Below are 21,000 nucleotides of genomic sequence, written 5' to 3'. Positions count from 1 at the left end.
TGCTTCGATGTTGCAATACATCATACAGTACTCTCATAAATGCAACATGCTCTACCTTATCTGTGGACATGTTATTTGCTGGATAAACAAATAGCATGCGTGCGACAGAGGACAAGTGCTTTAGTGCTGCTTCAAGGTTTTTTGATGAACATTAATGAATGAACTTTAAAAGTCTATGTCTTTCATCAGTTTGTGAGGATTACATCAGTATGAATAAGGAGTGGAGCACTAAATGTCACTGCTTATGTGAGCTCTATTAGGTGCTGTGTCCACCAATCGCGTTTTTTTACGCTGAGAGCGTAAAAAAAAAAAAAACGCTTTCCTCGGCGCTTCGAGAAGTGTTTATTGTTGCTAAGTTATAAAACCGGAGACGGTTTATAATAAGAAGTGACATTGACGAGCCCGGCGCTGTTCTAAAAGTTGAACAGATTTCAACATTGAGCGCTCTGAGCGCTGCGGTAAAAAACGTCAGTGCGAGAGCTTTTTTCCGCCGAGGGCACTCAGCGCTGTGAACGCTGGGCTACTGAAAAGTGTCGCCATCGGCGCAAAAAACGTGATTGGTGGACACAGGGCCTTATGGTTTTTATACAGTCTGGCTATCACCAGCACATGAGGCGTGATCAATGGGCATACATGTAGTTCAAAAGACTCACACCTGAATAGTCCTTCAACCAAACAGACCAACGATCCGGGTGCGCTGGTGGATAAGCCAATTTGTGATTGGTTCCATCAAACATGGAACGGAAGCAGGATAGAAATATTGTATACCAATTATTTAATATAAAATATTATCAATCAAATAGGCTACCAATGCCAGTATTGCCCCCTAAATGCTATATTCTACATAATATAATTATGCTACATAATTTATTTATTTTTTTTACCCCCCATCCCATGGTATGATAGACAAAACACTGCAATAACTTCCAAATAAATTGCAACTTTATTCATTTTAATCTTTTGAATGTAACACCAGCAATTAATGATAAAATATGGGTATGTGATTTCATGAGCCTAAGGAAAGTGTGCATCACATGTTTATTCTTGAATAATTTATACATACATTGTGGTCAACCAACTTATGACTCTGCATGCCAAAATTTCAGCCTGTATCTGAAGGGAATGTCTTGGGTGGGATGTAGTGACCCAACGGCAAAACGCCTTACATCAATATCAGGCATCTTCTCATCAGGGTCCTTCAGCTCAAAGTCAAAATATGAGAGCATGAGGAAGATAAACTGCTTCAGCTCATTGGTGGCAAAAAAGCGCCCTGGACACATGGTGACACCAGCTCCCCAGGGCATGGTGTAGTATTTTACCTTTCTGCCATGTTTGTAGAAATCTGTCTTTCTCACACCATCTGAAGTAAGGAAACGGTCATATTTGAAAATAGTTGGATCAGGATGAACCTCTGGATCCATGTGCACAGCTGTGTAGGGGAAAAGAGCTACTCTGTCTCCCTCCCGGAGGCTATACTCACGACCGTCAGCCATCTTTAAGGCCATGTCCTCTAGTACAGCACGGGTAAGAACAGGTGCAGCTGTTAAACGCAAGGTCTCCTCCACAGTGCTGTCTAGGACCGGCGTCTTCAGGAGCATGTCCCTGGTCAGGTCAATGAGGGGTCCTCCACGCTTCACTTCCTGTCCTGTCTCCTGCAGTACCTGCTCCACCTCAGCTCGCACCGCCTTCATGGCTTCAGGATGCTTCATGAGAAAGAGGAGCAGCCAGAAGGCAGAAGGGCCAGTGTTTCCCTGTGACACCCAAAGGAGGAGAAGCATAAATCGGTCTTGCATGCTTTCCTCCATTCCACGTTCAGCTCTGACCTGCTGCTGGTCCAGGACCCAACCACTGATTGTCTCTGGTACTCACTCTCTGTACTGACAGCATATTCCAGAATAGTCTCTTCAGACGCTCTGCCTCCATCTTCTCACTGGGGCCAAGGACGCCATATATCAGATTAGGGAACAGCTGGTCATACTTACGGAACTCAGAGAACAGTTCATCTGACTCTAGACGATCGGCTTCCTTGGCTTTCTCTAGCCCCTCTGGCTGTGTGGGTGTCTTATTGCCAAACAATGCCAGATATCCAGCTCGAAAAACAATGTTGTAGCTGTATTTGAAAAGCCCATCTTCCTGCCAGCCATTTTGATGGTCTCCTGAACCAACACTGTGCAGCATGAGATTCTGAAGGTTGCTCATCATGGCCTGGGTCATCACAACTAGCCCATCACCCATAAGATGCTTGTTGCTGGACATTTGAATAAACTTGTGGTCATTCTCAATGGGGTAATATCCAAAGACTTTCTCAACCAGTTTTTTAGCAAACTCGTTGAAATCCAGTCTGGATCTGGCCTCCTTCACCACTGATCCAAATGATAAAGGGTCCATGATGAATGTGAAATAAAAAGCACCCAGCAGCACTGTAAATATATCTCCATGTTTTCCTTCCATGCGCTCTAAAAACTTTGCGGTATCTTTCCTGAATTCAAGAACATGCCCCAGCCATGGCAGAGGGCCTTTATCAAGGGGAGGTTCACCTGGACGGTGTCGACGGAAAGCTCCCAGGAGGTATAATCCACCTAGAACAGAGAGTAGCAGAGCAAGCAAAACTGGCAGAATCAAGCCCATAGCTGCTTTCTTGCCCACCTTATGAATTATAATGAATTATCAGTGAAGGTTCTCTCAAATAGCTTCACAGCTTTTATTCCACCCCTTTTGGCAAAAGGACATGGATTGCCTAACAGGAGTTAATTTTTCATTTTCATTGTAAGCTAGGCCTGCCCACTCATGTACTGTAATTATAACGGTTGTAGCATTACAAACAAATGAGGTGATGACAAATGATGTTGCAATGATAACAGTAAATACACTAACTATATTCTATACAGCTGTGCAAAAGGATCCAGAGGTTCACCCTGATCCCATCTCCTCCTCATCTGACTAATCAGTGTCTACTTGTGTCATTGATGTCTGGTTTGTTCTGTACCCTATGAAAATTGCTTCACCTAGAAACCAAGCGGGAAGGTTACTTCAGGTCGTGTCTAGCCTGGGCATAGGCATGCTGCCTTGTGCGCGATTTCATTGAGATGTGGTCATAGACATAGAACGTTCTATGTCTATGGATGTGGTGGTGTTAGCCAGGCTAGGTAGTGTCTGTAAACTGTCAGCACACGTACAATGTTGGCAATGGCTTGTTTTAAATGTAAATAATCTGATTACAGTACACTGTCAGAAAAGTGTGGAGTTCGTGATAGCCTTGTAAATGGATTAACAGTAGGCTACATTTATATGAGACATGCCCAGTTCCTACTGTAGCTTAACAGTAATTGTGCATATGGGAGAATCGGTAAAAACTGGCCAATGCTTTGGATAGGGTCACCCCTCGTCCAAGACTAGCTTAGGGTCATAAAACAACTAAAACCCATTTAACACTGGATTTCACCTTTACTACATGAATGAGCAGAGGACCTAGCTACTGTTAAAGAAACACTAAAAGAGTATTTTGTACCTTAAAATAATTATTCCAAAATCATTTCAGTGGTTCATTAACTCGTAACAGGGTTAACGGCACTGCTGCATTCGCTGCGCAACCCTCTATCGAACCGCACAGTGTAGGCCTACTGTAAGTTTACTAGATCGGGTAGCGGTTTTGTTGTACAGTACGATGAATTGAGACAGAATAAACTAGAAATTTGACTTGCTTCAATGTCACAATATCATACTTTCATAAAATCATACAACCTACTCTTCCTTGTCTGTGGACATCATTATTTGCAGGATAAATACATAGCATTCGTGCAACAGAGGAAAAGTGCTTTAGTGTTGCGTTAATGCTTCAGTCACTGACAGAAGAGCAGTTTCAGTAGAATGACCACAGATTGCATAGGGTCGAGCAGGTTGTGACATAGGAAGTCACAGATTTTCTCCAAAACCTGCAAGAAAGGAAGAAGGGAGACAGGTTTGTACGGAGCCCGTGAAGGGTCAGGTGTGTGAATATTTTTGAGTGCACTTTTGCGTTCCCTCGCAATACTTTTTGCGTTCCCTCGCAATACTTTTGCGTTCCCTCGCAATACTTTTTGCATTACCTCACAATACTTTTGCGTTCCCTCGCAATAATTTTGCGTTAGTGACCCAAACGAGTTTGATTATTTTAAAAACTCTGCTTTATCTTATTTGCATGACCCAGCACTCCATGAATTCCTCAATTAACTTGTTCATATATTAACTTAATTTTATTTTTTCTCTCTTAAACTTTTTAAATAAAAATACCTTTTCTGTCACTACCCCTATACACCCTCTAATGCACAACATGGGTCACAAATTACCGACATTCATTTTCTATGGAGTTTTGTTGAAGGGATAGGGTTTTTGTCATTTGGGCTTGTTGTGGGATTACTGGGATTTTTCCATAGCATTTCATGTAGAAGACATTAATAGTTCAGCCAGGAAGACTCGGGAAGGCAGTTTAAGAATAAGACAGTGATTTAATTCGTATAGGATTAACAAACATTACAGTTGGCAATACGGAAAGTCTTTGGCGTAGGCCCGTCCTCGGTCCAGGTCTTGAAACGATCGGACCCTGCAGATCCTGCCGAAATGAGACGGCAGGGGCGGAGCCTACCCCTGGACAGCTGGACAGGGACCAAACTGTGGTGGTTGGGGAGGGAGGAGGGTCGTCAAAAGTCGGTATCTGAAAGCAGCAAGACAGTGACCAAGTTTATTATAAAGACAGGTGTAGTAGCCTATTGGCTATAGGTAATGAATGGGCGTTACATGGCTATTGAGTCTTCCCAGCAGAACTACGCTGGCGCTTGCATAGAACAGAAACCAAGGGAGGGATCAACTCTACTTCTCCCTCTCTTTCCTATTCTCTACAATTTGACATTAAGGGCAGAATACAATTAGACAAAAAATACAGTGTATATCATTCACAGTTACTTAATGCAGGGAGTGAGCTTTTGTGTGTTTTGCTTGTTTTTTTCCCACATCTCAGCATGCAGACATGCTTGTTTTGCCAAGATTTAATTATTGCTCAACTCATGCTGTGGCAAGCCCCGCAGGCCTTGTTTCTGTAGCATTTATGGAGGAGTAATACCACACGGAGACACACAGCCAAGGCAAATGTTGTTTACTTCGTAGTTCAGTTCCAGTATAGACATAATGAACGCCAGAGTGACCAATACCATTGCCGTATTTACTCTAGCACTGATGCTATAATTATCATACAGTATAAACCAGGTTCATCTGATACATTGCCGTTGTTTCAAAGGTTTGTGCACTTTCATTGCATGTGTACAATATCATGGAATTTGTGTTTGAATCATGCAAAATGAGTTTTCCCACAGTATTCAAACATGACCCCAGACCATGATGTCCAATATCTCTCTCTCTCTCTCTCTCTCTCTCTCTCTCATCAATCCTAGTACTACTGGACCTTAGTGCAGCATTTGATACAATTGACACAATATTTTAGTTCACAGACTAGAGCGGATTTACAGGCATAGTTATCAACTGGCTCGCAACTTTACACGCAAATTTACTTGGCTCTGTAGCCAGGTGACTATGATCCCCTTGAATCTATGTGTCAGTGTATAGAACAAATCAACACCTGGATTTGACAAAGAAAGAACAAAGAAAAAACTGAACTAATTTGGTAAAAAGGAGGAAATACTTAGGGTTGCCACTCCCCTTACAACACAAGGATTGAAAGCAAAGGAGACTGTTAAAAGTCTTGGTGTATTAATCAACAGTGATCTAAATTTCAACATCCACATGAAGTGATGGCCAAATGAGCTTTTTAACACCTCAATCATATTGGCAAACTTAGAGGGCTGATGTCAAAATGAGATTTAGAAAAACTAATTTATGCATTTATCACTTAAGAACTGCAAAACTGTCACAGGAAGTGGCCCAGACTGTTCTGATAACATCTTAAATGTGACGTTAGTAGACACTAAACTGAAAATAGCCTAGGGCCAATGAGGTTAGGCTACGTAACCACAGTTATTGGAGGAGGACGCAGGTAACGTGCTGACTCAACCCCAAAGGCATCACTTCCACTTTGATTTGCGTCATACTTCAAATGAGAGCATCAACTGAAAGGGTTCAGTCAGCCTGTAAATATGTCTGCATGCAAGTCACCTGATGATGTGATTGATTGCAAATAGTTTTTCAATCCTAAAGGGGAGGAGCACATGCTCTGTGTGTTCGGAGGAGTTTTTAAAAAGAGGTCATATAACTCAGTGATTAAGCAAGAAAACAACTATGGGCTTGATTCTGCCAGTTTTGCTTGCCTTGCTACTCTCTGTTCTAGGTGGATTATACCTCCTGGGGGCTTTCCGTCAACACCGCCCCGGTGAGCCTCCCCTCGATAAGGGCCCTCTGCCATGGCTGGGACATGTTCTTGAATTCAGGAGAGATACCGCAAAGTTTTTAGAACGCATGAAAGAAAAACATGGAGACATCTTTACAGTGCTGCTGGGTGGATTTTATTTCACATTCATCATGGACCCTTTATCATTTGGAGCAGTGGTGAAGGAGGCCAGATCCAAACTGGATTTCAATAAGTTTGCCAAACATCTTGTCCGAAGAGTTTTTGGTTATTATCCCCCTGAAAGTGGGCACAAGGATTTCCAAATGTACAGCAACAAGCATCTTATGGGTGACGGACTAGTTGTGATGACCCAGGCCATGATGAGCAACCTTCAGAATCTCATGCTGCACAGTGTTGGTTCAGGAGACCATCAAAATGGCTGGCAGGAAGATGGGCTTTTCAAATACAGCTACAACATTGTTTTTCGAGCTGGATATCTGGCATTGTTTGGCAACAAGACACCCACACAGGCAGAGGGGCTAGAGAAAGCCAAGGAAGCAGATCGTCTGGAGTCAGATGAACTGTTTCATGAGTTCCGTAAGTACGACCAGCTGTTCCCTAATCTGGCATATGGCGTCCTGGGCCCCAGTGAGAAGATGGAGGCAGAGCGTCTGAAGAGACTATTCTGGAATATGCTGTCAGTGCAGAAAGTGAGTACCAGAGACAACATCAGTGGTTGGGTCCTGGACCAGCAGCAAATAAAAGCTGAACGTGGAATGGAAGAAAGCATGCGAGACCGATTTATGTTCCTCCTCCTTTGGGCGTCACAGGGAAACACTGGCCCTTCTGCCTTCTGGCTGCTCCTCTTTCTCATGAAGCATCCTGAAGCCATGAAGGCGGTGCGAGCTGAGGTGGAGCAGGTACTGCAGGAGACAGGACAGGAAGTGAAGCGTGGAGGACCCCTCATTGACCTGACCAGGGACATGCTCCTGAAGACGCCGGTCCTAGACAGCACTGTGGAGGAGACCTTGCGTTTAACAGCTGCACCTCTTCTCAACCGCGCTGTAGTGCAAGACATGGCATTGAAGATGGCTGATGGTCGTGAATATAGCATCCGCAGGGGAGACAGAGTGGCTCTTTTTCCCTATACAGCTGTGCAAATGGATCCAGAGGTCCACCCTGATCCAACTACTTTCAAATATGACCGTTTCCTCACTTCAGATGGTGTGAGAAAGACAGATTTCTACAAAAATGGCAGAAAGGTGAAATACTACACCATGCCCTGGGGAACCGGTGTCAGCATGTGTCCAGGGCGCTTTTTTGCCACCAATGAGCTGAAGCAGTTTATCTTCCTCATGCTCTCATATTTTGACTTTGAGCTGAAGGACCCTGATGAGAAGATGCCTGAAATTGATGTAAGGCGTTTTGGCTTTGTGTCACTGCATCCCACCCGAGACATTCCCTTCAGATACAGGCTGAAATTCTGACAGAGACTTTGCTATCCACATACTTTGCTTGACAACAATGTATAAATCTTCAAGAAATGCAGTAGCCTGTATTCATATGATGCATGCATTCATATAATGTCATTGAAATCACACACATACACATATTTATCTATCATTGCCAGTGTTACTTTTGAAAATGTCAATAAAATACAAAGAAGTTATTCCAGTCTTTTTATTTTTGCTTGAAAATAACAATTGAATAGGCTTTGATAAACCTCTGTCATGTGTTTGATACCCAGGCTCAGCGCCAGAGAGCAAAGGGTGGGAGAGCTATGATCACTGGTAGAGGGGTACCTCACCTCACTTCACTTTTGTTATTTTGCAAATTGCCATGTGATAAAGAACTTCCTTAAATTGGGCCTTTTGGATAACTGTGATGGTCTGCTGGCCTGGCCTGCTTCTGTGGGTGCCTCTCATTTGGGCTTTTATACGTCCTCCCTCGCTCCTCGGGCCTCGATCGTCACTGATCTACATAAAGAATGATGGGGCGAAAACAATGGGAGTCTATCCAATGTTAGTTATATATCAGTGGGAACGCCCCTCCAGGATCGGAAAGGCATGTTCAGAAGCACCTTATGTCTGTCTTGTCTGTTCTATGATGCAGTGGGCATGCATGGCCATAGCTCATCAACGGGATTGGGGACACCTGGCCCATGTGTCTCACCTCATGGGTCATAAACCAACCGCTCCCCTCAATCCATGGGAGCCTTTCTCTCTCACACAGACATTCCATTCAACCATGCACACACACCTCAAAAAGATATAGTGAAAAGATATTTGAGATATATTTTTATTGTATATCCCATATGGTCATTTGAATATAGGCTTATCTAAAGTGTCAAAAATATATGTTTTGGCCCAATTTCGAATATTTACATTCATTTCAAAATATACTGTATTATGAATATATATATATATATATATATATATATATATATATATATATATATATATATACACTGTTCATATATACACTGTATATAGGTATAATATAATGCAAGTAATCAATGCAAGACACACGCTGTGTCCTTCCATTCATTTCGTAATTTCAAAATGTCTTGTAAGATCCTGCTTAAAAGGAAATTGCTCATCCTGACTCTTACAACTATAACGTTGCAATGCTATGTGCAATGTTCTTTAAGGTGGATAACAAATTTTATCATGAAGTGACTCAGTGCACCAAACGTGGCGGAAAGTTTAAGCATGAGCAACACTCATCCTCCGAATCAAGCCTTTTAAGAGCCGTGTGCGTGTTGGGCTCACTAAAGCGTGATTCCATCCGTCCAAGTTAAGTACCTTACAATGGACAGGCCAATAGGCCTATTGGAAATATAGGAAATGAGACATGTCAGTCAGTTTGGTTCTTTATTTACGAGTTCTGTAATTTATTTATGAATAGTGTATGAATTCACAGCGCCTCAGTGCAGCCTTCTGTGACATCTTGGGTCATCTTGGGCCCCGTACACATGTAGCCGGGTATCTGCTTAAACGAAGGTATTTGTCTACGTTTGGACCCGTCATCCACATGACAACGCATATAAACGAATGTTTAAAAAAACTCCGGGCAAAGTGAAGATCTGCGAATTCTCCGTTTATAAATTGACGTGTAGCCAGAGGTAACCGGAGATCTGCGGTTTCGAACGTCATAATATGCGCCAAAACAACAACAAATCTGCTCTGACGTCAAACGTGTGAGTCTTGGGAATATTGCTGGTCATTAACAAAAAGTAAATTAATTAAATGTATTTTTTCACAGCATCCTATATCTCTATCACAAGCTTTTCTATGGTTTTATTGAGCCTTTTGCTTTTCAGTGGTCATTTGGCCACACAAACGTTGAAGGACACGGAAGCTGGCATGTCTGGAGTCGATAGAAGTTAGACATTTTAAATTGCACTTATAAACCAGAGCACAACCCGGCCAGCAGATGTCAGAAAAGGCCCAATGTAGCAATAGTACAACCAGAGAATTGGAAAATTGTTATATATATATATATATATTATTTATTATATAAATATAGTAATTATTATTATTATTATTATGCTATTATATTATGTTATTTGGGCATACAAGAATTCCCTGTCCTCAGATCTACCCCATCGAATGGGTTCTTCAATGGGTTGGAGATGGCAAGACAAATCCTTCTAGATACATTTTGCATCAACTGAGCATGGCTGGTGTGTCATCAACCCTTGATCCTGCTGCTCATGTGGGGACACGTCCTGCAAGCGTTACATCTCAGAGGGTACTGGAGTGTTTTAAACACAGATGATTAAATGGGTACATCCAGTCAGTGATACAGTAGTTTCAAGGTACAGCAATAGTTTGTATAATACTCACATCAGACAAGTTTTCTGTAGTGAGGTGTTTACATGTTAAACTCGTATTAATTTAACAAGAATTTCCAAGCAACTAACAAAGTAGACGAATGTTTGCGAACGCTTGCAAACAGTTTTCCGTTTTACAGTTACAGTTTAACAGTTTTTGGTGAACGTTTGCTAACAATTGCAAACAGTCTGAGGAGGTAGTGCTCTGCGAACATACAGTGGAACTGGATGGGAGTTTGTCGAACGCAACTGTTCAAAGAAAACATGTTCACCGCGAACGTTCGCCACTGTTTGCCAAATTTGAACACGCCTCAGGTTTCCAGCCTGAGTTGCAGGGCGAAATCAATGGCCTACAGATCGGGCTGGGTTTATCCAGTCTAGGGATATGGATGAAATATACCGGTATATCAACTGCAGAAAATACTCTACATCACATATCACTACAGTCAGATCCTTTGGTTGTTTGCAATCTATTTAATTTTTATTTCTTTTAGACATTTTGGTTAGGACATTGTTCATGGCTGGCCTACTGTATATCACCCATTTCCAGAACTTAAACAGTCCGGCCAATGTCTGAGCCTTGTTACATTACTCATTTTGTATGTGTTGATAGCTCTCAAAAGCTGACAATAAATGTAGCAATAGATTCTAATTTATTATAATAGCCTACTCAGAGGTTTTCATTATGTACAATGCACTACTAGAAATAAGGACACCTTTAGCACCAGCCCAGCCCAGGACAGTGTTGCCAGATTGGGTTGACTGATTTCCGCCCAACCACCCCGCCGTCTTCAGCAAAAAAACGCCCGATGACGTTTTTCTCATAGAGAATAATTGAACTCAAAATGTTATTAACCCGCCTACAGCTTATTTTCCCCCACCGAACGATGTAAAAAGAAGCCCAATTGGATGGGCACCCGCCCAATCTGGCAACACTGGCCCAGGAGCCTTTTAAAGCCCATGTTAAGATTATCTTTCTTGGACCAACCATACATAAATTGTTTTTAAAATGAGTCAGAAAACCAGTCAGAATCTGATCCAGATCCAGAGCATCCTAAACATGCTCAATGGGTGACCTGTCCAGGGAGTTTGCTGGTCATGCAAGAACTGGGATGTTTTCAGCTTCGAGGTGTATAGATCCTAGCAAAATGGGGTCGTGCATTGTCATGCTGCAACATGAGGTGATGGTTATGGATGAAAGGCACAACAATGGGCCTCAGGATCTCGAGGATCTCGTCATGGTATCTGTGCATTCAAAATGGCATCAATAAAATGCACATGTTCGTTGTCCATAAAACACTTGCTCATACCATAACCCCATCGCCACCATAGTCCACTCGATCCACAACATTGACAAACCCTTCACCCACATGATGCCATACATGCTGCCTGCCATGAAAACTGATATTCATCCGTCAAGAACACCTCTCCAAAGTACCAGACACCATCAAATGTGAGCATTTGCCCACTCAGGTTGGTTATGCAAACCCATTGTTGTAGCAGCTGTCCCGGTGGCAGGTCTCAGGCGATTTTGGAGGTGAAGATGCAGTATATGGATGTCCTGGGCTGGTGTGGTTACATGTGGTCTGAGTTTGTGATGTACTGCCAAATTCTTTGAAACGCCTTTGAAGATGGCTTATGGTAGAGAGATGAACATTCAATTCAAAAGCAACAGTCCTGGTGGACATCCTTGCAGTCAGCATGCCAACTGCTACTTGCAACTATGGCATTGTGCTCTGTGATGGAAATGCACATTTTAAAGTGGCCTTTTATTGTGGCCAGACTAAATCATGCCATGTAATCAGCATCTTGATATGCCACACCTGTGAGGTGGATGGATTATAATGGCAAAGGAGAAGTGCTCTAGACTGGGTAAACTGATTGGATTTTGCCTTGCAGCTCAGGCTGGAAACCTAGGGGGTCAATGCCGTGTAGATTAGCTTCGGCATGTTAGCATGCACCATTTTTATTTCAAGTAGGCTATGGCGCCTCATGGAGCATTTAGAACCAGCTCCTTGCGCAAAAATCCATGTTGGGCACGAGCTCTCATGCGCGCACATGTTGGTGGACGGGTACCTATACAGCCAATCATTACTCAGTGCGACACTCCACTGGACTCAGGTGTGCATTCCCGAGCAACTTTTTCTCCTTGTTGTTACACAGCAAGCAAGGTATGTGCATTATTGCCACCCTCTGAACTGGAGGATGACTCTCTTTTTACAGAATGTCCAATAAAAATCAATAGGTCCATGCGTCATTTCCAGCTTTGGAAATTGGTCAAGGCCTTGCGCATGGTCAAGGCCGACTGGCGCTGGATCGGAACTCCAATGTTGACAATGGTGTTGATTATGAATTGGCCGGATTTACTAGCTTAGCCTCTGCCATTCATTTTAGTCACACTCTCCAGTTATATAATACCTCCATGAATACCTCCATGTGGAAACCTGCACATGTATCTTTCCTGCTTCCAGTCCACGTTTGCTGGAATCAATCACAAACTGGCTTATCGCAAGGCACCGCCGGATTGTTGGTCTGGGCTCGTATTCACAAGAGTTTTCTCTTAAAAATGATTCATAAAACCTCTCAGACCTACTTTTAGTAAGGAGAAAGGACAACTCTGTTGCTATGGTGGATGTCATTACTCATGCACGAGCTTGATGAAAGTGACCACCTTGATTGGCTTATAATTATAACAGCGGCAACTATGGCAAAAACCTCCCCCACGATGACGAGTTGAGTGACAGGTGTCAGGTCTTAGCTGGTGAGAATGCATACACTATGTCGGATGGTGAAGGATGGAAGATGATGAAGAAGCATTTGACCCAATCCGATCCCATTGCGTGTAGCCTACCTGCACTCTGTCTTTTTGTCAATACAAAATAACGAACAAATTAACTGTTGTTGACATTACACCAAAGTAATGACATTACCACACCGCTTTAATCCTCTTTACACCCTGGATCAACAGTAAACTGTAGCCTATAGCTGTTTGTGCTGCAAATAAAGCTTCAAATGATATAATTGCAATAAAATGAAATTGATACGGCTTTTAAAAATGTCATTAAATGATCAAGCCTGGGACCATTACGCGGCACCCCTAAGCATGCGTCACGTTACCCCAGGGTGCCGCGGCACCCACTTTGAAAACCCCTGACCTACAGTATTTGATGTCTCGATACCAGCTGATACATTTGCTGATATTGATACACCGTACGAAACGTGAATGATACTGGCACCTTTTTTCTCCACTTCAAGCACAGTGTAGTGAGGAATATGTGTGTATGTGTGTTTGTTGTTTTATAGTTGTATAAACTACTGGATGCCTACAATTTCCATCGGGATGAATATGTATGTATGTATGTATGTATGTATGTATCTATGTATCTATCTATGTAAAAAGCTTGCATTTATATAACTGACCATTACGATATGACCAAGATAAAATCTCAAATGTTAACAGCTTAGGGCCATTGAGGTTAGGCTTCGTAGCCACAATTACTGGAAAAAGACGTAGGTAACGTGCTGACTCAAACCCAAAGGCTTCCCCCTCCACTTTGATGTGCGTCATAGGTCACATGAGAATGTGAATTCAAAGAGTTAATTCAGCCTGGAAATATTTCTGCATGCAAGTCATCTCATGATTTGATTGTAACATTAGTGTTTCTGTCCTAAAGGGGAGGAGCACATGCTCTTCTGTATATTCAGCGGAGTTTAACAAGAGCTCATAGAGCTCAGTGATTAAGCAAGAGAACAAATATGGGCTTGATTCTGCCAGTTTTATTTGCTCTGCTACTCTCTGTTCTAGGTGGGTTGTATCTCCTGGGAACTTTCCGTCGACATCGTCCAGGTGAGCCTCCCCTCGATAAAGGCCCACTGCCATGGCTCGGACATGTACTTGAATTCAGGAGAGATACCGCAAAGTTTTTAGAGCGCATGAAAGGAAAACATGGAGACATCTTTACAGTGCTGCTGGGTGGATTTTATTTCACATTCATCATGGACTCTTTATCATTTGGAGCAGTGGTGAAGGAGGCCAGATCCAAACTCGATTTCAACAAGTTTGCCAAACATCTTGTCCGAAGAGTTTTTGGCTATTATACCCCTGAAATTGAGCACAAGGACTTCCAAATGTACAGCAACAAACATCTTATGGGTGACGGACTAGTTGTGATGACCCAGGCCATGATGAACAACCTTCAGAATCTCATGCTGCACAGTGTTGGTTCAGGAGACCGTCAAAATTGCTGGCAGGAAGATGGACTTTTCAAATACAGCTACAACATTGTTTTTCGAGCTGGATATCTGGCATTGTTTGGCAATAAGACACCCATACAGCCTGAGGGGCTAGAGAAAGCCAAGGAGGCAGATCGTCTAGAGTCAGATGAACTGTTCTATGAGTTCCGTAAGTACGACCAGCTGTTCCCTAATCTGGCATATGGCGTCCTTGGCCCCAGTGAGAAGATGGAGGCAGAGCGTCTGAAGAGACTATTCTGGAATATGCTGTCAGTACAGAGAGTGAGTACCAGAGACAACATCAGTGGTTGGGTCCTGGACCAGCAGCAAGTAAAAGCTGAACGTGGAATGGAAGAAAGCATGCAAGACCGATTTATGTTCCTCCTCCTTTGGGCGTCACAGGGAAACACTGGCCCTTCTGCCTTCTGGCTGCTCCTCTTTCTCATGAAGCATCCTGAAGCCATGAAGGCGGTGCGAGCTGAGGTGGAGCAGGTACTGCAGGAGACAGGACAGGAAGTGAAGCGTGGAGGACCCCTCATTGACCTGACCAGGGACATGCTCCTGAAGACGCCGGTCCTAGACAGCGCTGTGGAGGAGACTTTGCGTTTAACAGCTGCACCAGTCCTCACCCGTGCTGTTCTAGAAGACATGGCCTTGAAGATGGCTGATGATCGTGAGTATAGCATCCGGGCGGGAGACAGAGTGGCTCTTTTCCCCTATACAGCTGTGCACATGGATCCAGAGGTTCATCCTGATCCAACTACTTTCAAATATGACCGTTTCCTTACTTCAGATGGTGTGAGAAAGACAGATTTCTACAAACATGGCAGAAAGGTTAAGTACTACACCATGCCCTGGGGAGCAGGTGTCACCATGTGTCCAGGGCGCTTTTTTGCCACCAATGAGCTGAAGCAGTTTATCTTCCTCATGCTCTCATATTTTGACTTTGAGCTGAAGGACCCTGATGAGAAGATGCCTGATATTGACACGAGGCGTTTTGGCTTTGGGTCACTGCATCCCACCCGAGATATTCCCTTCAGATACAGGCTGAAATTCTGATATACCGTAATTTTACTTGACACATTTTACTTGACTTTACTTAATGCATGAATATTCAAGAATTACAGCATGTTCATAGGATGCATACATTCATGTAATGTCATTAAAATCACACACACACACACACACACACATATATATATATATATATATATATATATATATATATATATATATATTGCTTGAAAATAACTAAGACATATTCTTTGGTAAACCTCTTATGTGTGTCACTTCAAAACTCAGATTTAAATTGTTGGCTTGTAGTTTTAGGATTATTGTAGGTCATTAACAAATGTTTATATATATTTTTCAAAATATTTTCTATCTCTATCACAATCAAGTGTTTTCTATCATTTTATTGACCCTGCCACATGTAATATTTTCAGTTAGATTTTTGTGGTCATTTATCACATTTTCGCCTCAGATGGACACAGAAGCTGACATTGCAACAATTTGGATTGGAGCCAGGAGATTAGCAGTTTCCCAAGTAATTAAAGTTGTATTGATAAACTGGAGGAGCACAACACAGCCAGCAGATGGTGCTAAAACCAGCACACTTCAGAAAAGGCCCAATGTTGCAATGTTACAACCAGAAAATAAATAAAGAAAAATCCTTATTTGGTCATGTGTCATTTTATCATTTATATATATTTTTTTTACATGCTATGATTAAAAGAGTCTATCTAGTCAGTGAGAAACTGTTTCAAGGTACAACAATAGTTTGCACAATACTTTAAAATGCCTTGTCCTCTATTATAATGGTAGTGATTTACATTTCTCTGGCACTTGAAGACTATATAGTTCATTACATCAGGAAACAGGCGACGATGAGTCAGAATTCCTTTGATCTTGTCTGATTCACATCTGATGCACAAGGTTCCTGTATTGACATATGTTTACATTTAAGCTGTTTTTCATTCAACAAGAATTTCCAAGTAACTAACAGTAAAGAAACAATATATTTAGGAACCCTGGAAAGTAGTTATGTTTTATTCATCCCCAAAAGAAAATTGTATTGTGACAGCCAGCAGCAATTTACATAGATCACAACAAACACACAAATACAATGTAAAGTAGGGTAAGAACACTTTACTGTATAAACAAATATAAAATCATAAAACTATTATATGACTATATGGATGTAAAATTAGATTGACGATATACTCAGCTGTGCAATTGAAATTATATGCAATAAGCAGTGTGTCAATAGGATAGGCCCATAAGACACATCTATTCCCTGGGTAACTACCTCCTGCATTTATTATTAGAAGGTCTTTTGCAGAGGTGTGACTTTGTGCATGACAAACTCATGGAGCATTTAAAAAAGACAGTAAAATCATGCCACGTTGTTGAAAATCAAGTCAAGTCAAGTCAAGAGGGTTTTATTGTCATTTCAGCCACGTCAGCAACAATGTTTCACCATGGATCCAGTGGTGCTACATTTAAAATCTACAGAAAGACATTTTGAGACAGACAAGGCTACATTTTGTGCAATTTGGCTACATTTAGTGTATACATTACACATTTACATAAAGTGTGTCAGACAGCAGACAACAAGACAGAGCATACTGTAGGTGGATTTGTAATAGAGCACTAAGAAGAGGTTCACAATATGGTGGAAGTAGAATATAGAGTATTTAGCTGCATACTGGAAAAAAGTGCATCATGGTTTTTATTTTTATATCGTGCAAAAAAAAAAAAACAGTTCGCTAAGTAATCTTGAAATTAAAAAGTTGCCACAGACCACGAGAAACCGTAAGACATGGCACCTGTCTCGTTGATTTAGACTAGGTTACTTTAGCATAGGCCTACATTTACATCTACAGTTTGCCAAAGAACAGATTAGAGGAGTAGGCTACTTTCACGTTTCACCAGCAGTTGTTGGTCATAATTGGCTACACCAATTAATTAAACTAAATTAAAATAATCTCACATAGGGGCACTCTGGTGCATGGCTATCAGCGTCCGTACCACTTAGTTTATTCGGAAATCACAAATGTGTGTGTGTGGACCGACAACATATTTAAAACTAGACAATGTCTTAAAACAAAATAGTGTGGAAATAGTCTCCAACTCCCTCGATTTACCCCTCCCACAAGTCTCTGCATCTCTCTCTCTCTCTCTCTCTCCCCCCTTCCCTATCTTCTCCTCCTCTGCATCTCTCTCTCTCTCCCCTTTCCTATCTTCTCCTCGTCTGCACCTCCTCTCTCTGCAGCAGGCATCATCTCATCCCAGCAGCACCCTGTGTTTGTGTAAAAATGGTAAATGGACTGCATATTTACAGTGTTTTTCTCTGCTAAGTACTCAGAGCCTAACAATGAATACCTCTCATTCTCCGATGTGTCACACGCGCACAAAACACAGACTTCTGCCACTTGTAGTGCTGCCCATTGTGTGTGTGGTGTGTATATTGATAAATTAGAGGGGAAAATAGATTGATTAATTAATAAAAAAAAATATTTATTGTTATGTTTTCTTGGCACAGTGTATTGAATGATTGGTGGGAAGGAGGGGCTTGGTGAAGTCTTACAGTCTACGCCTAATGTTGGGAAGAGTGTTCAAACTACTCCAGATACGATTATTTAGAAAGTTAACAAAAAAAGACAGCAGCAACATCGTGTCCATCACATGAGTCAAAAGTTATATAGCCTTCAGGCAGTTTCTATGCCTATTTGCTTCACATTTTGCCCATATTAATAATTTCAACTTCACGTATTCTCCGTCAAATAGACTCGTTATAGCCTAGGCTACACTATTTTTTCATAAGCAAAAATGCAACGTAAGTAGCTGTCTAATATCGCTCACACAGTTTGCTTAACATTGGGAAAGAACATAGTCATGTTTTTAAAACAGAATGTTGATTATGAATTTTCAAATTTCCATCTAGCCTGCTCACTCACCTGTCACATACCGACATCTCTGCTGCTCGTCGACTTGTCACTAGTCTTACTGACATTTCGGACCCACTATCTGCGTTCAGGCATACTCTTGCTTCAGAGGAGAATGAAGTAAATGACAGACAGGAGACCGGCAAAGAGAAGATTAAAAATAAGCGATAGTAAAAACAAATATGTTGTCCAACTTAAGACGCATTTCCCCCTTGGGGATCTACAATGATACCATGGCCTCTACAGAAATAAATTGACGGATATATGTCGTAGCGACGGATAAATGTAGCCTAATCCCTGAAAATATATAGCCTAGGATTTTTGTTTTCTCAGTCAAACGGGAAGTTGGCCGGGCAACTTTAGAGCTGCACATTGTTTGTGCTATACCTGACGTTTTTAGAATTACAGTTTGGGAAAGGTAACGTGTAAGTTCTGTGATTAATCATAGAGAAGCATATTTTCACAGTAATTTGTGTCATACAACGTATAAAGGTGTACTTGAGAAATGTCAGCATCTTGACAGGGTTAATTCGGTCTGGAAACTCCGCTTTTGACGTGGCTATCGATGTTTCTCTCCTGAAAGGGGAGGAGCACATGCTCTGCTGTTAGCGCAAAGGAATTTTAAACAAATGCCCAGTGTAGTTCAGAGATTCCGTAAGAGAACAGACATGGGCTTGATTCTGCCGGTTTTGCTTGCCTTGCTACTCTCTGTTCTAGGTGGATTATACCTACTGGGGGCTTTCCGTCGACATCGTCCAGACGAGCCTCCCCTCGATAAGGGCCCTCTGCCATGGCTTGGACATGTTCTTGAATTCAGGAGAGATACCACAAAGTTTTTAGAGCGCATGAAAAAAAAACATGGAGACATCTTTACAGTGCTGTTGGGTGGTTTTTATTTCACATTCATCATGGACCCTTTATCATTTGGATCAGTGGTAAAGGAGGCCAGAGCCAAACTGGATTTCAATAAGTTTGCCAAACATCTTGTCCAAAGAGTTTTTGGATATTATTCCCTTGAAGGTGATCACAAGTTCCTTCAAATGTACAGCAATAAGCATCTTATGGGTGATGGGCTAGTTGTGATGACCCAGGCCATGATGAGCAACCTTCAGAATCTCATGCTGCACAGTGTTGGTTCAGGAGACCATCAAAATGGCTGGCAGGAAGATGGGCTTTTCAAATACAGCTACAACATTGTTTTTCGAGCTGGATATCTGGCATTGTTTGGCAATAAGACACCCACACAGGCAGAGGGGCTAGAGAAAGCCAAAGAAGCAGATCGTCTGGAGTCAGATGAACTGTTTCATGAGTTCCGTAAGTACGACCAGCTGTTCCCTAATCTGGCATATGGCGTCCTGGGCCCCAGTGAGAAGATGGAGGCAGAGCGTCTGAAGAGACTATTCTGGAATATACTGTCAGTGCAGAAAGTGAGTACCAGAGACAACATCAGTGGTTGGGTCCTGGACCAGCAGCAAGTAAGAGCTGAACGTGGAATGGAAGAAAGCATGCAAGACCGATTTATGTTCCTGCTCCTTTGGGCGTCACAGGGAAACACTGGCCCTTCTGCCTTCTGGCTGCTCCTCTTTCTCATGAAGCATCCTGAAGCCATGAAGGCGGTGCGAACTGAGGTGGAGCAGGTACTGCAGGAGACAGGACAGGAAGTGAAGCGTGGAGGACCCCTCATTGACCTGACCAGGGACATGCTCCTGAAGACGCCGGTCCTAGACAGCACTGTGGAGGAGACCTTGCGTTTAACAGCTGCACCAGTCCTCACCCGCGCTGTAATACAAGACATGGCCTTGAAGATGTCTGATGGTCGTGAATATAATGTCCGGGAGGGAGACAGAGTGGCTCTTTTCCCCTATACAGCGGTGCACATGGATCCAGAGGTTCATCCTGATCCAGCTATTTTCAAATATGACCGTTTCCTTACTTCAGATGGTGTGAGAAAGACAGATTTCTACAAATATGGCAGAAAGGTGAAATACTACACCATGCCCTGGGGAGCTGGTGTCACCATGTGTCCAGGGCGCTTTTTTGCCACCAATGAGCTGAAGCAGTTTATCTTCCTCCTGCTCTCATATTTTGACTTTGAGCTGAAGGACCCTGATGAGAAGATGCCTGATATTGATGTAAGGCGCTGGGGCTTTGGATCAATGCAGCCCACCCATGACATTCCCTTCCGATACAGGCTGAAATTCTGAGTTGTGCTTCTTATAAACAGTTGTTGCCAAAAACCTTGTAACGCAATAATATAACTTTTTTCTCCTTTAATATCTGAATCCAACAAATTGTATATTGTATGTCTTTGTCTGAATGATTGTTCTTGTTTTTTGTTTTTCGTTCATTACTGTAATATAGATGTGCTTTTACTTTCTCCAGTTGTTTTGAAATGACACAAATATGTTTTATACAGCTGTGGCAAAGTTCACAATCATTTAGCTTCAGAACCTATGATGCTATGATTTTCCAGTAACTGGAAAAGGCTTTGACAAAAAGAGAATGACCAAAAGGGAGTTTATTTTGAATTGAGTGCAAAGTGTGATATATATGCTTAATGTAATTAATCCACTGGATGTATACAACAGAACAAAATAAAATATCAATACAAGCACATGTCAACAAAAGAAAATAGGCACCAGACATACAGTAAATGTCACAGAGTTAATGAA

At 42.2% G+C, this 21,000-nt stretch overlaps 3 protein-coding genes and 1 pseudogene across 4 annotated transcripts; 3 read left to right on the top strand and 1 right to left on the bottom strand.

Annotated features, from left to right (window-relative positions):
* Positions 1-1,009: 1,009 nt before the first annotated feature.
* On the bottom strand, positions 1,010-2,633 carry LOC134102607 (5-beta-cholestane-3-alpha,7-alpha-diol 12-alpha-hydroxylase-like; annotated as a pseudogene).
* A 3,600-nt stretch (positions 2,634-6,233) lies between these two features.
* Positions 6,234-7,956, top strand: LOC134102599 (5-beta-cholestane-3-alpha,7-alpha-diol 12-alpha-hydroxylase-like). Its single transcript, XM_062556754.1, has one exon. The coding sequence runs from the start codon at positions 6,265-6,267 to the stop codon at positions 7,798-7,800; it is 1,536 nt and encodes a 511-aa protein (XP_062412738.1). The 5' UTR covers positions 6,234-6,264; the 3' UTR covers positions 7,801-7,956.
* A 5,866-nt stretch (positions 7,957-13,822) lies between these two features.
* Positions 13,823-16,053, top strand: LOC134072858 (5-beta-cholestane-3-alpha,7-alpha-diol 12-alpha-hydroxylase-like). 2 transcript variants are annotated; one of them, XM_062529728.1, is made up of 2 exons: positions 13,823-15,054; positions 15,175-16,053. In XM_062529728.1, the coding sequence occupies exons 1-2, from the start codon at positions 13,905-13,907 to the stop codon at positions 15,438-15,440; spliced, it is 1,416 nt and encodes a 471-aa protein (XP_062385712.1). In that variant the 5' UTR covers positions 13,823-13,904; the 3' UTR covers positions 15,441-16,053. The 2 variants fall into 2 exon arrangements, with proteins under 2 accessions (XP_062385712.1, XP_062385720.1); XM_062529736.1 differs by having other exon boundaries at positions 13,826-15,054; positions 15,865-16,053.
* A 2,898-nt stretch (positions 16,054-18,951) lies between these two features.
* Positions 18,952-20,705, top strand: LOC134072849 (5-beta-cholestane-3-alpha,7-alpha-diol 12-alpha-hydroxylase-like). The gene has a single exon (XM_062529718.1). The coding sequence runs from the start codon at positions 18,958-18,960 to the stop codon at positions 20,530-20,532; it is 1,575 nt and encodes a 524-aa protein (XP_062385702.1). The 5' UTR covers positions 18,952-18,957; the 3' UTR covers positions 20,533-20,705.
* The last annotated feature ends 295 nt before the right edge of the window (positions 20,706-21,000 follow it).

This window comes from Sardina pilchardus, chromosome 2, assembly GCF_963854185.1.
Source record: "Sardina pilchardus chromosome 2, fSarPil1.1, whole genome shotgun sequence".
NCBI lineage: Eukaryota > Metazoa > Chordata > Actinopteri > Clupeiformes > Clupeidae > Sardina > Sardina pilchardus.
Note: the sequence above shows the minus strand (reverse complement) of the source record. Positions and strands in the feature narration are given on the sequence as shown.

Coding starts and splice junctions, on each gene's coding strand:
- LOC134102599 (XM_062556754.1), top strand. CDS start 6,265: ATGGGCTTGATTCTGCCAGTTTTGCTTGCCTTGCTACTCTCTGTTCTA.
- LOC134072858 (XM_062529728.1), top strand. CDS start 13,905: ATGGGCTTGATTCTGCCAGTTTTATTTGCTCTGCTACTCTCTGTTCTA. Junction 15,055..15,174: donor CTTGAAGATGGCTGATGATC/GTGAGTATAGCA, acceptor TCCTTACTTCAG/ATGGTGTGAGAAAGACAGAT.
- LOC134072849 (XM_062529718.1), top strand. CDS start 18,958: ATGCCCAGTGTAGTTCAGAGATTCCGTAAGAGAACAGACATGGGCTTG.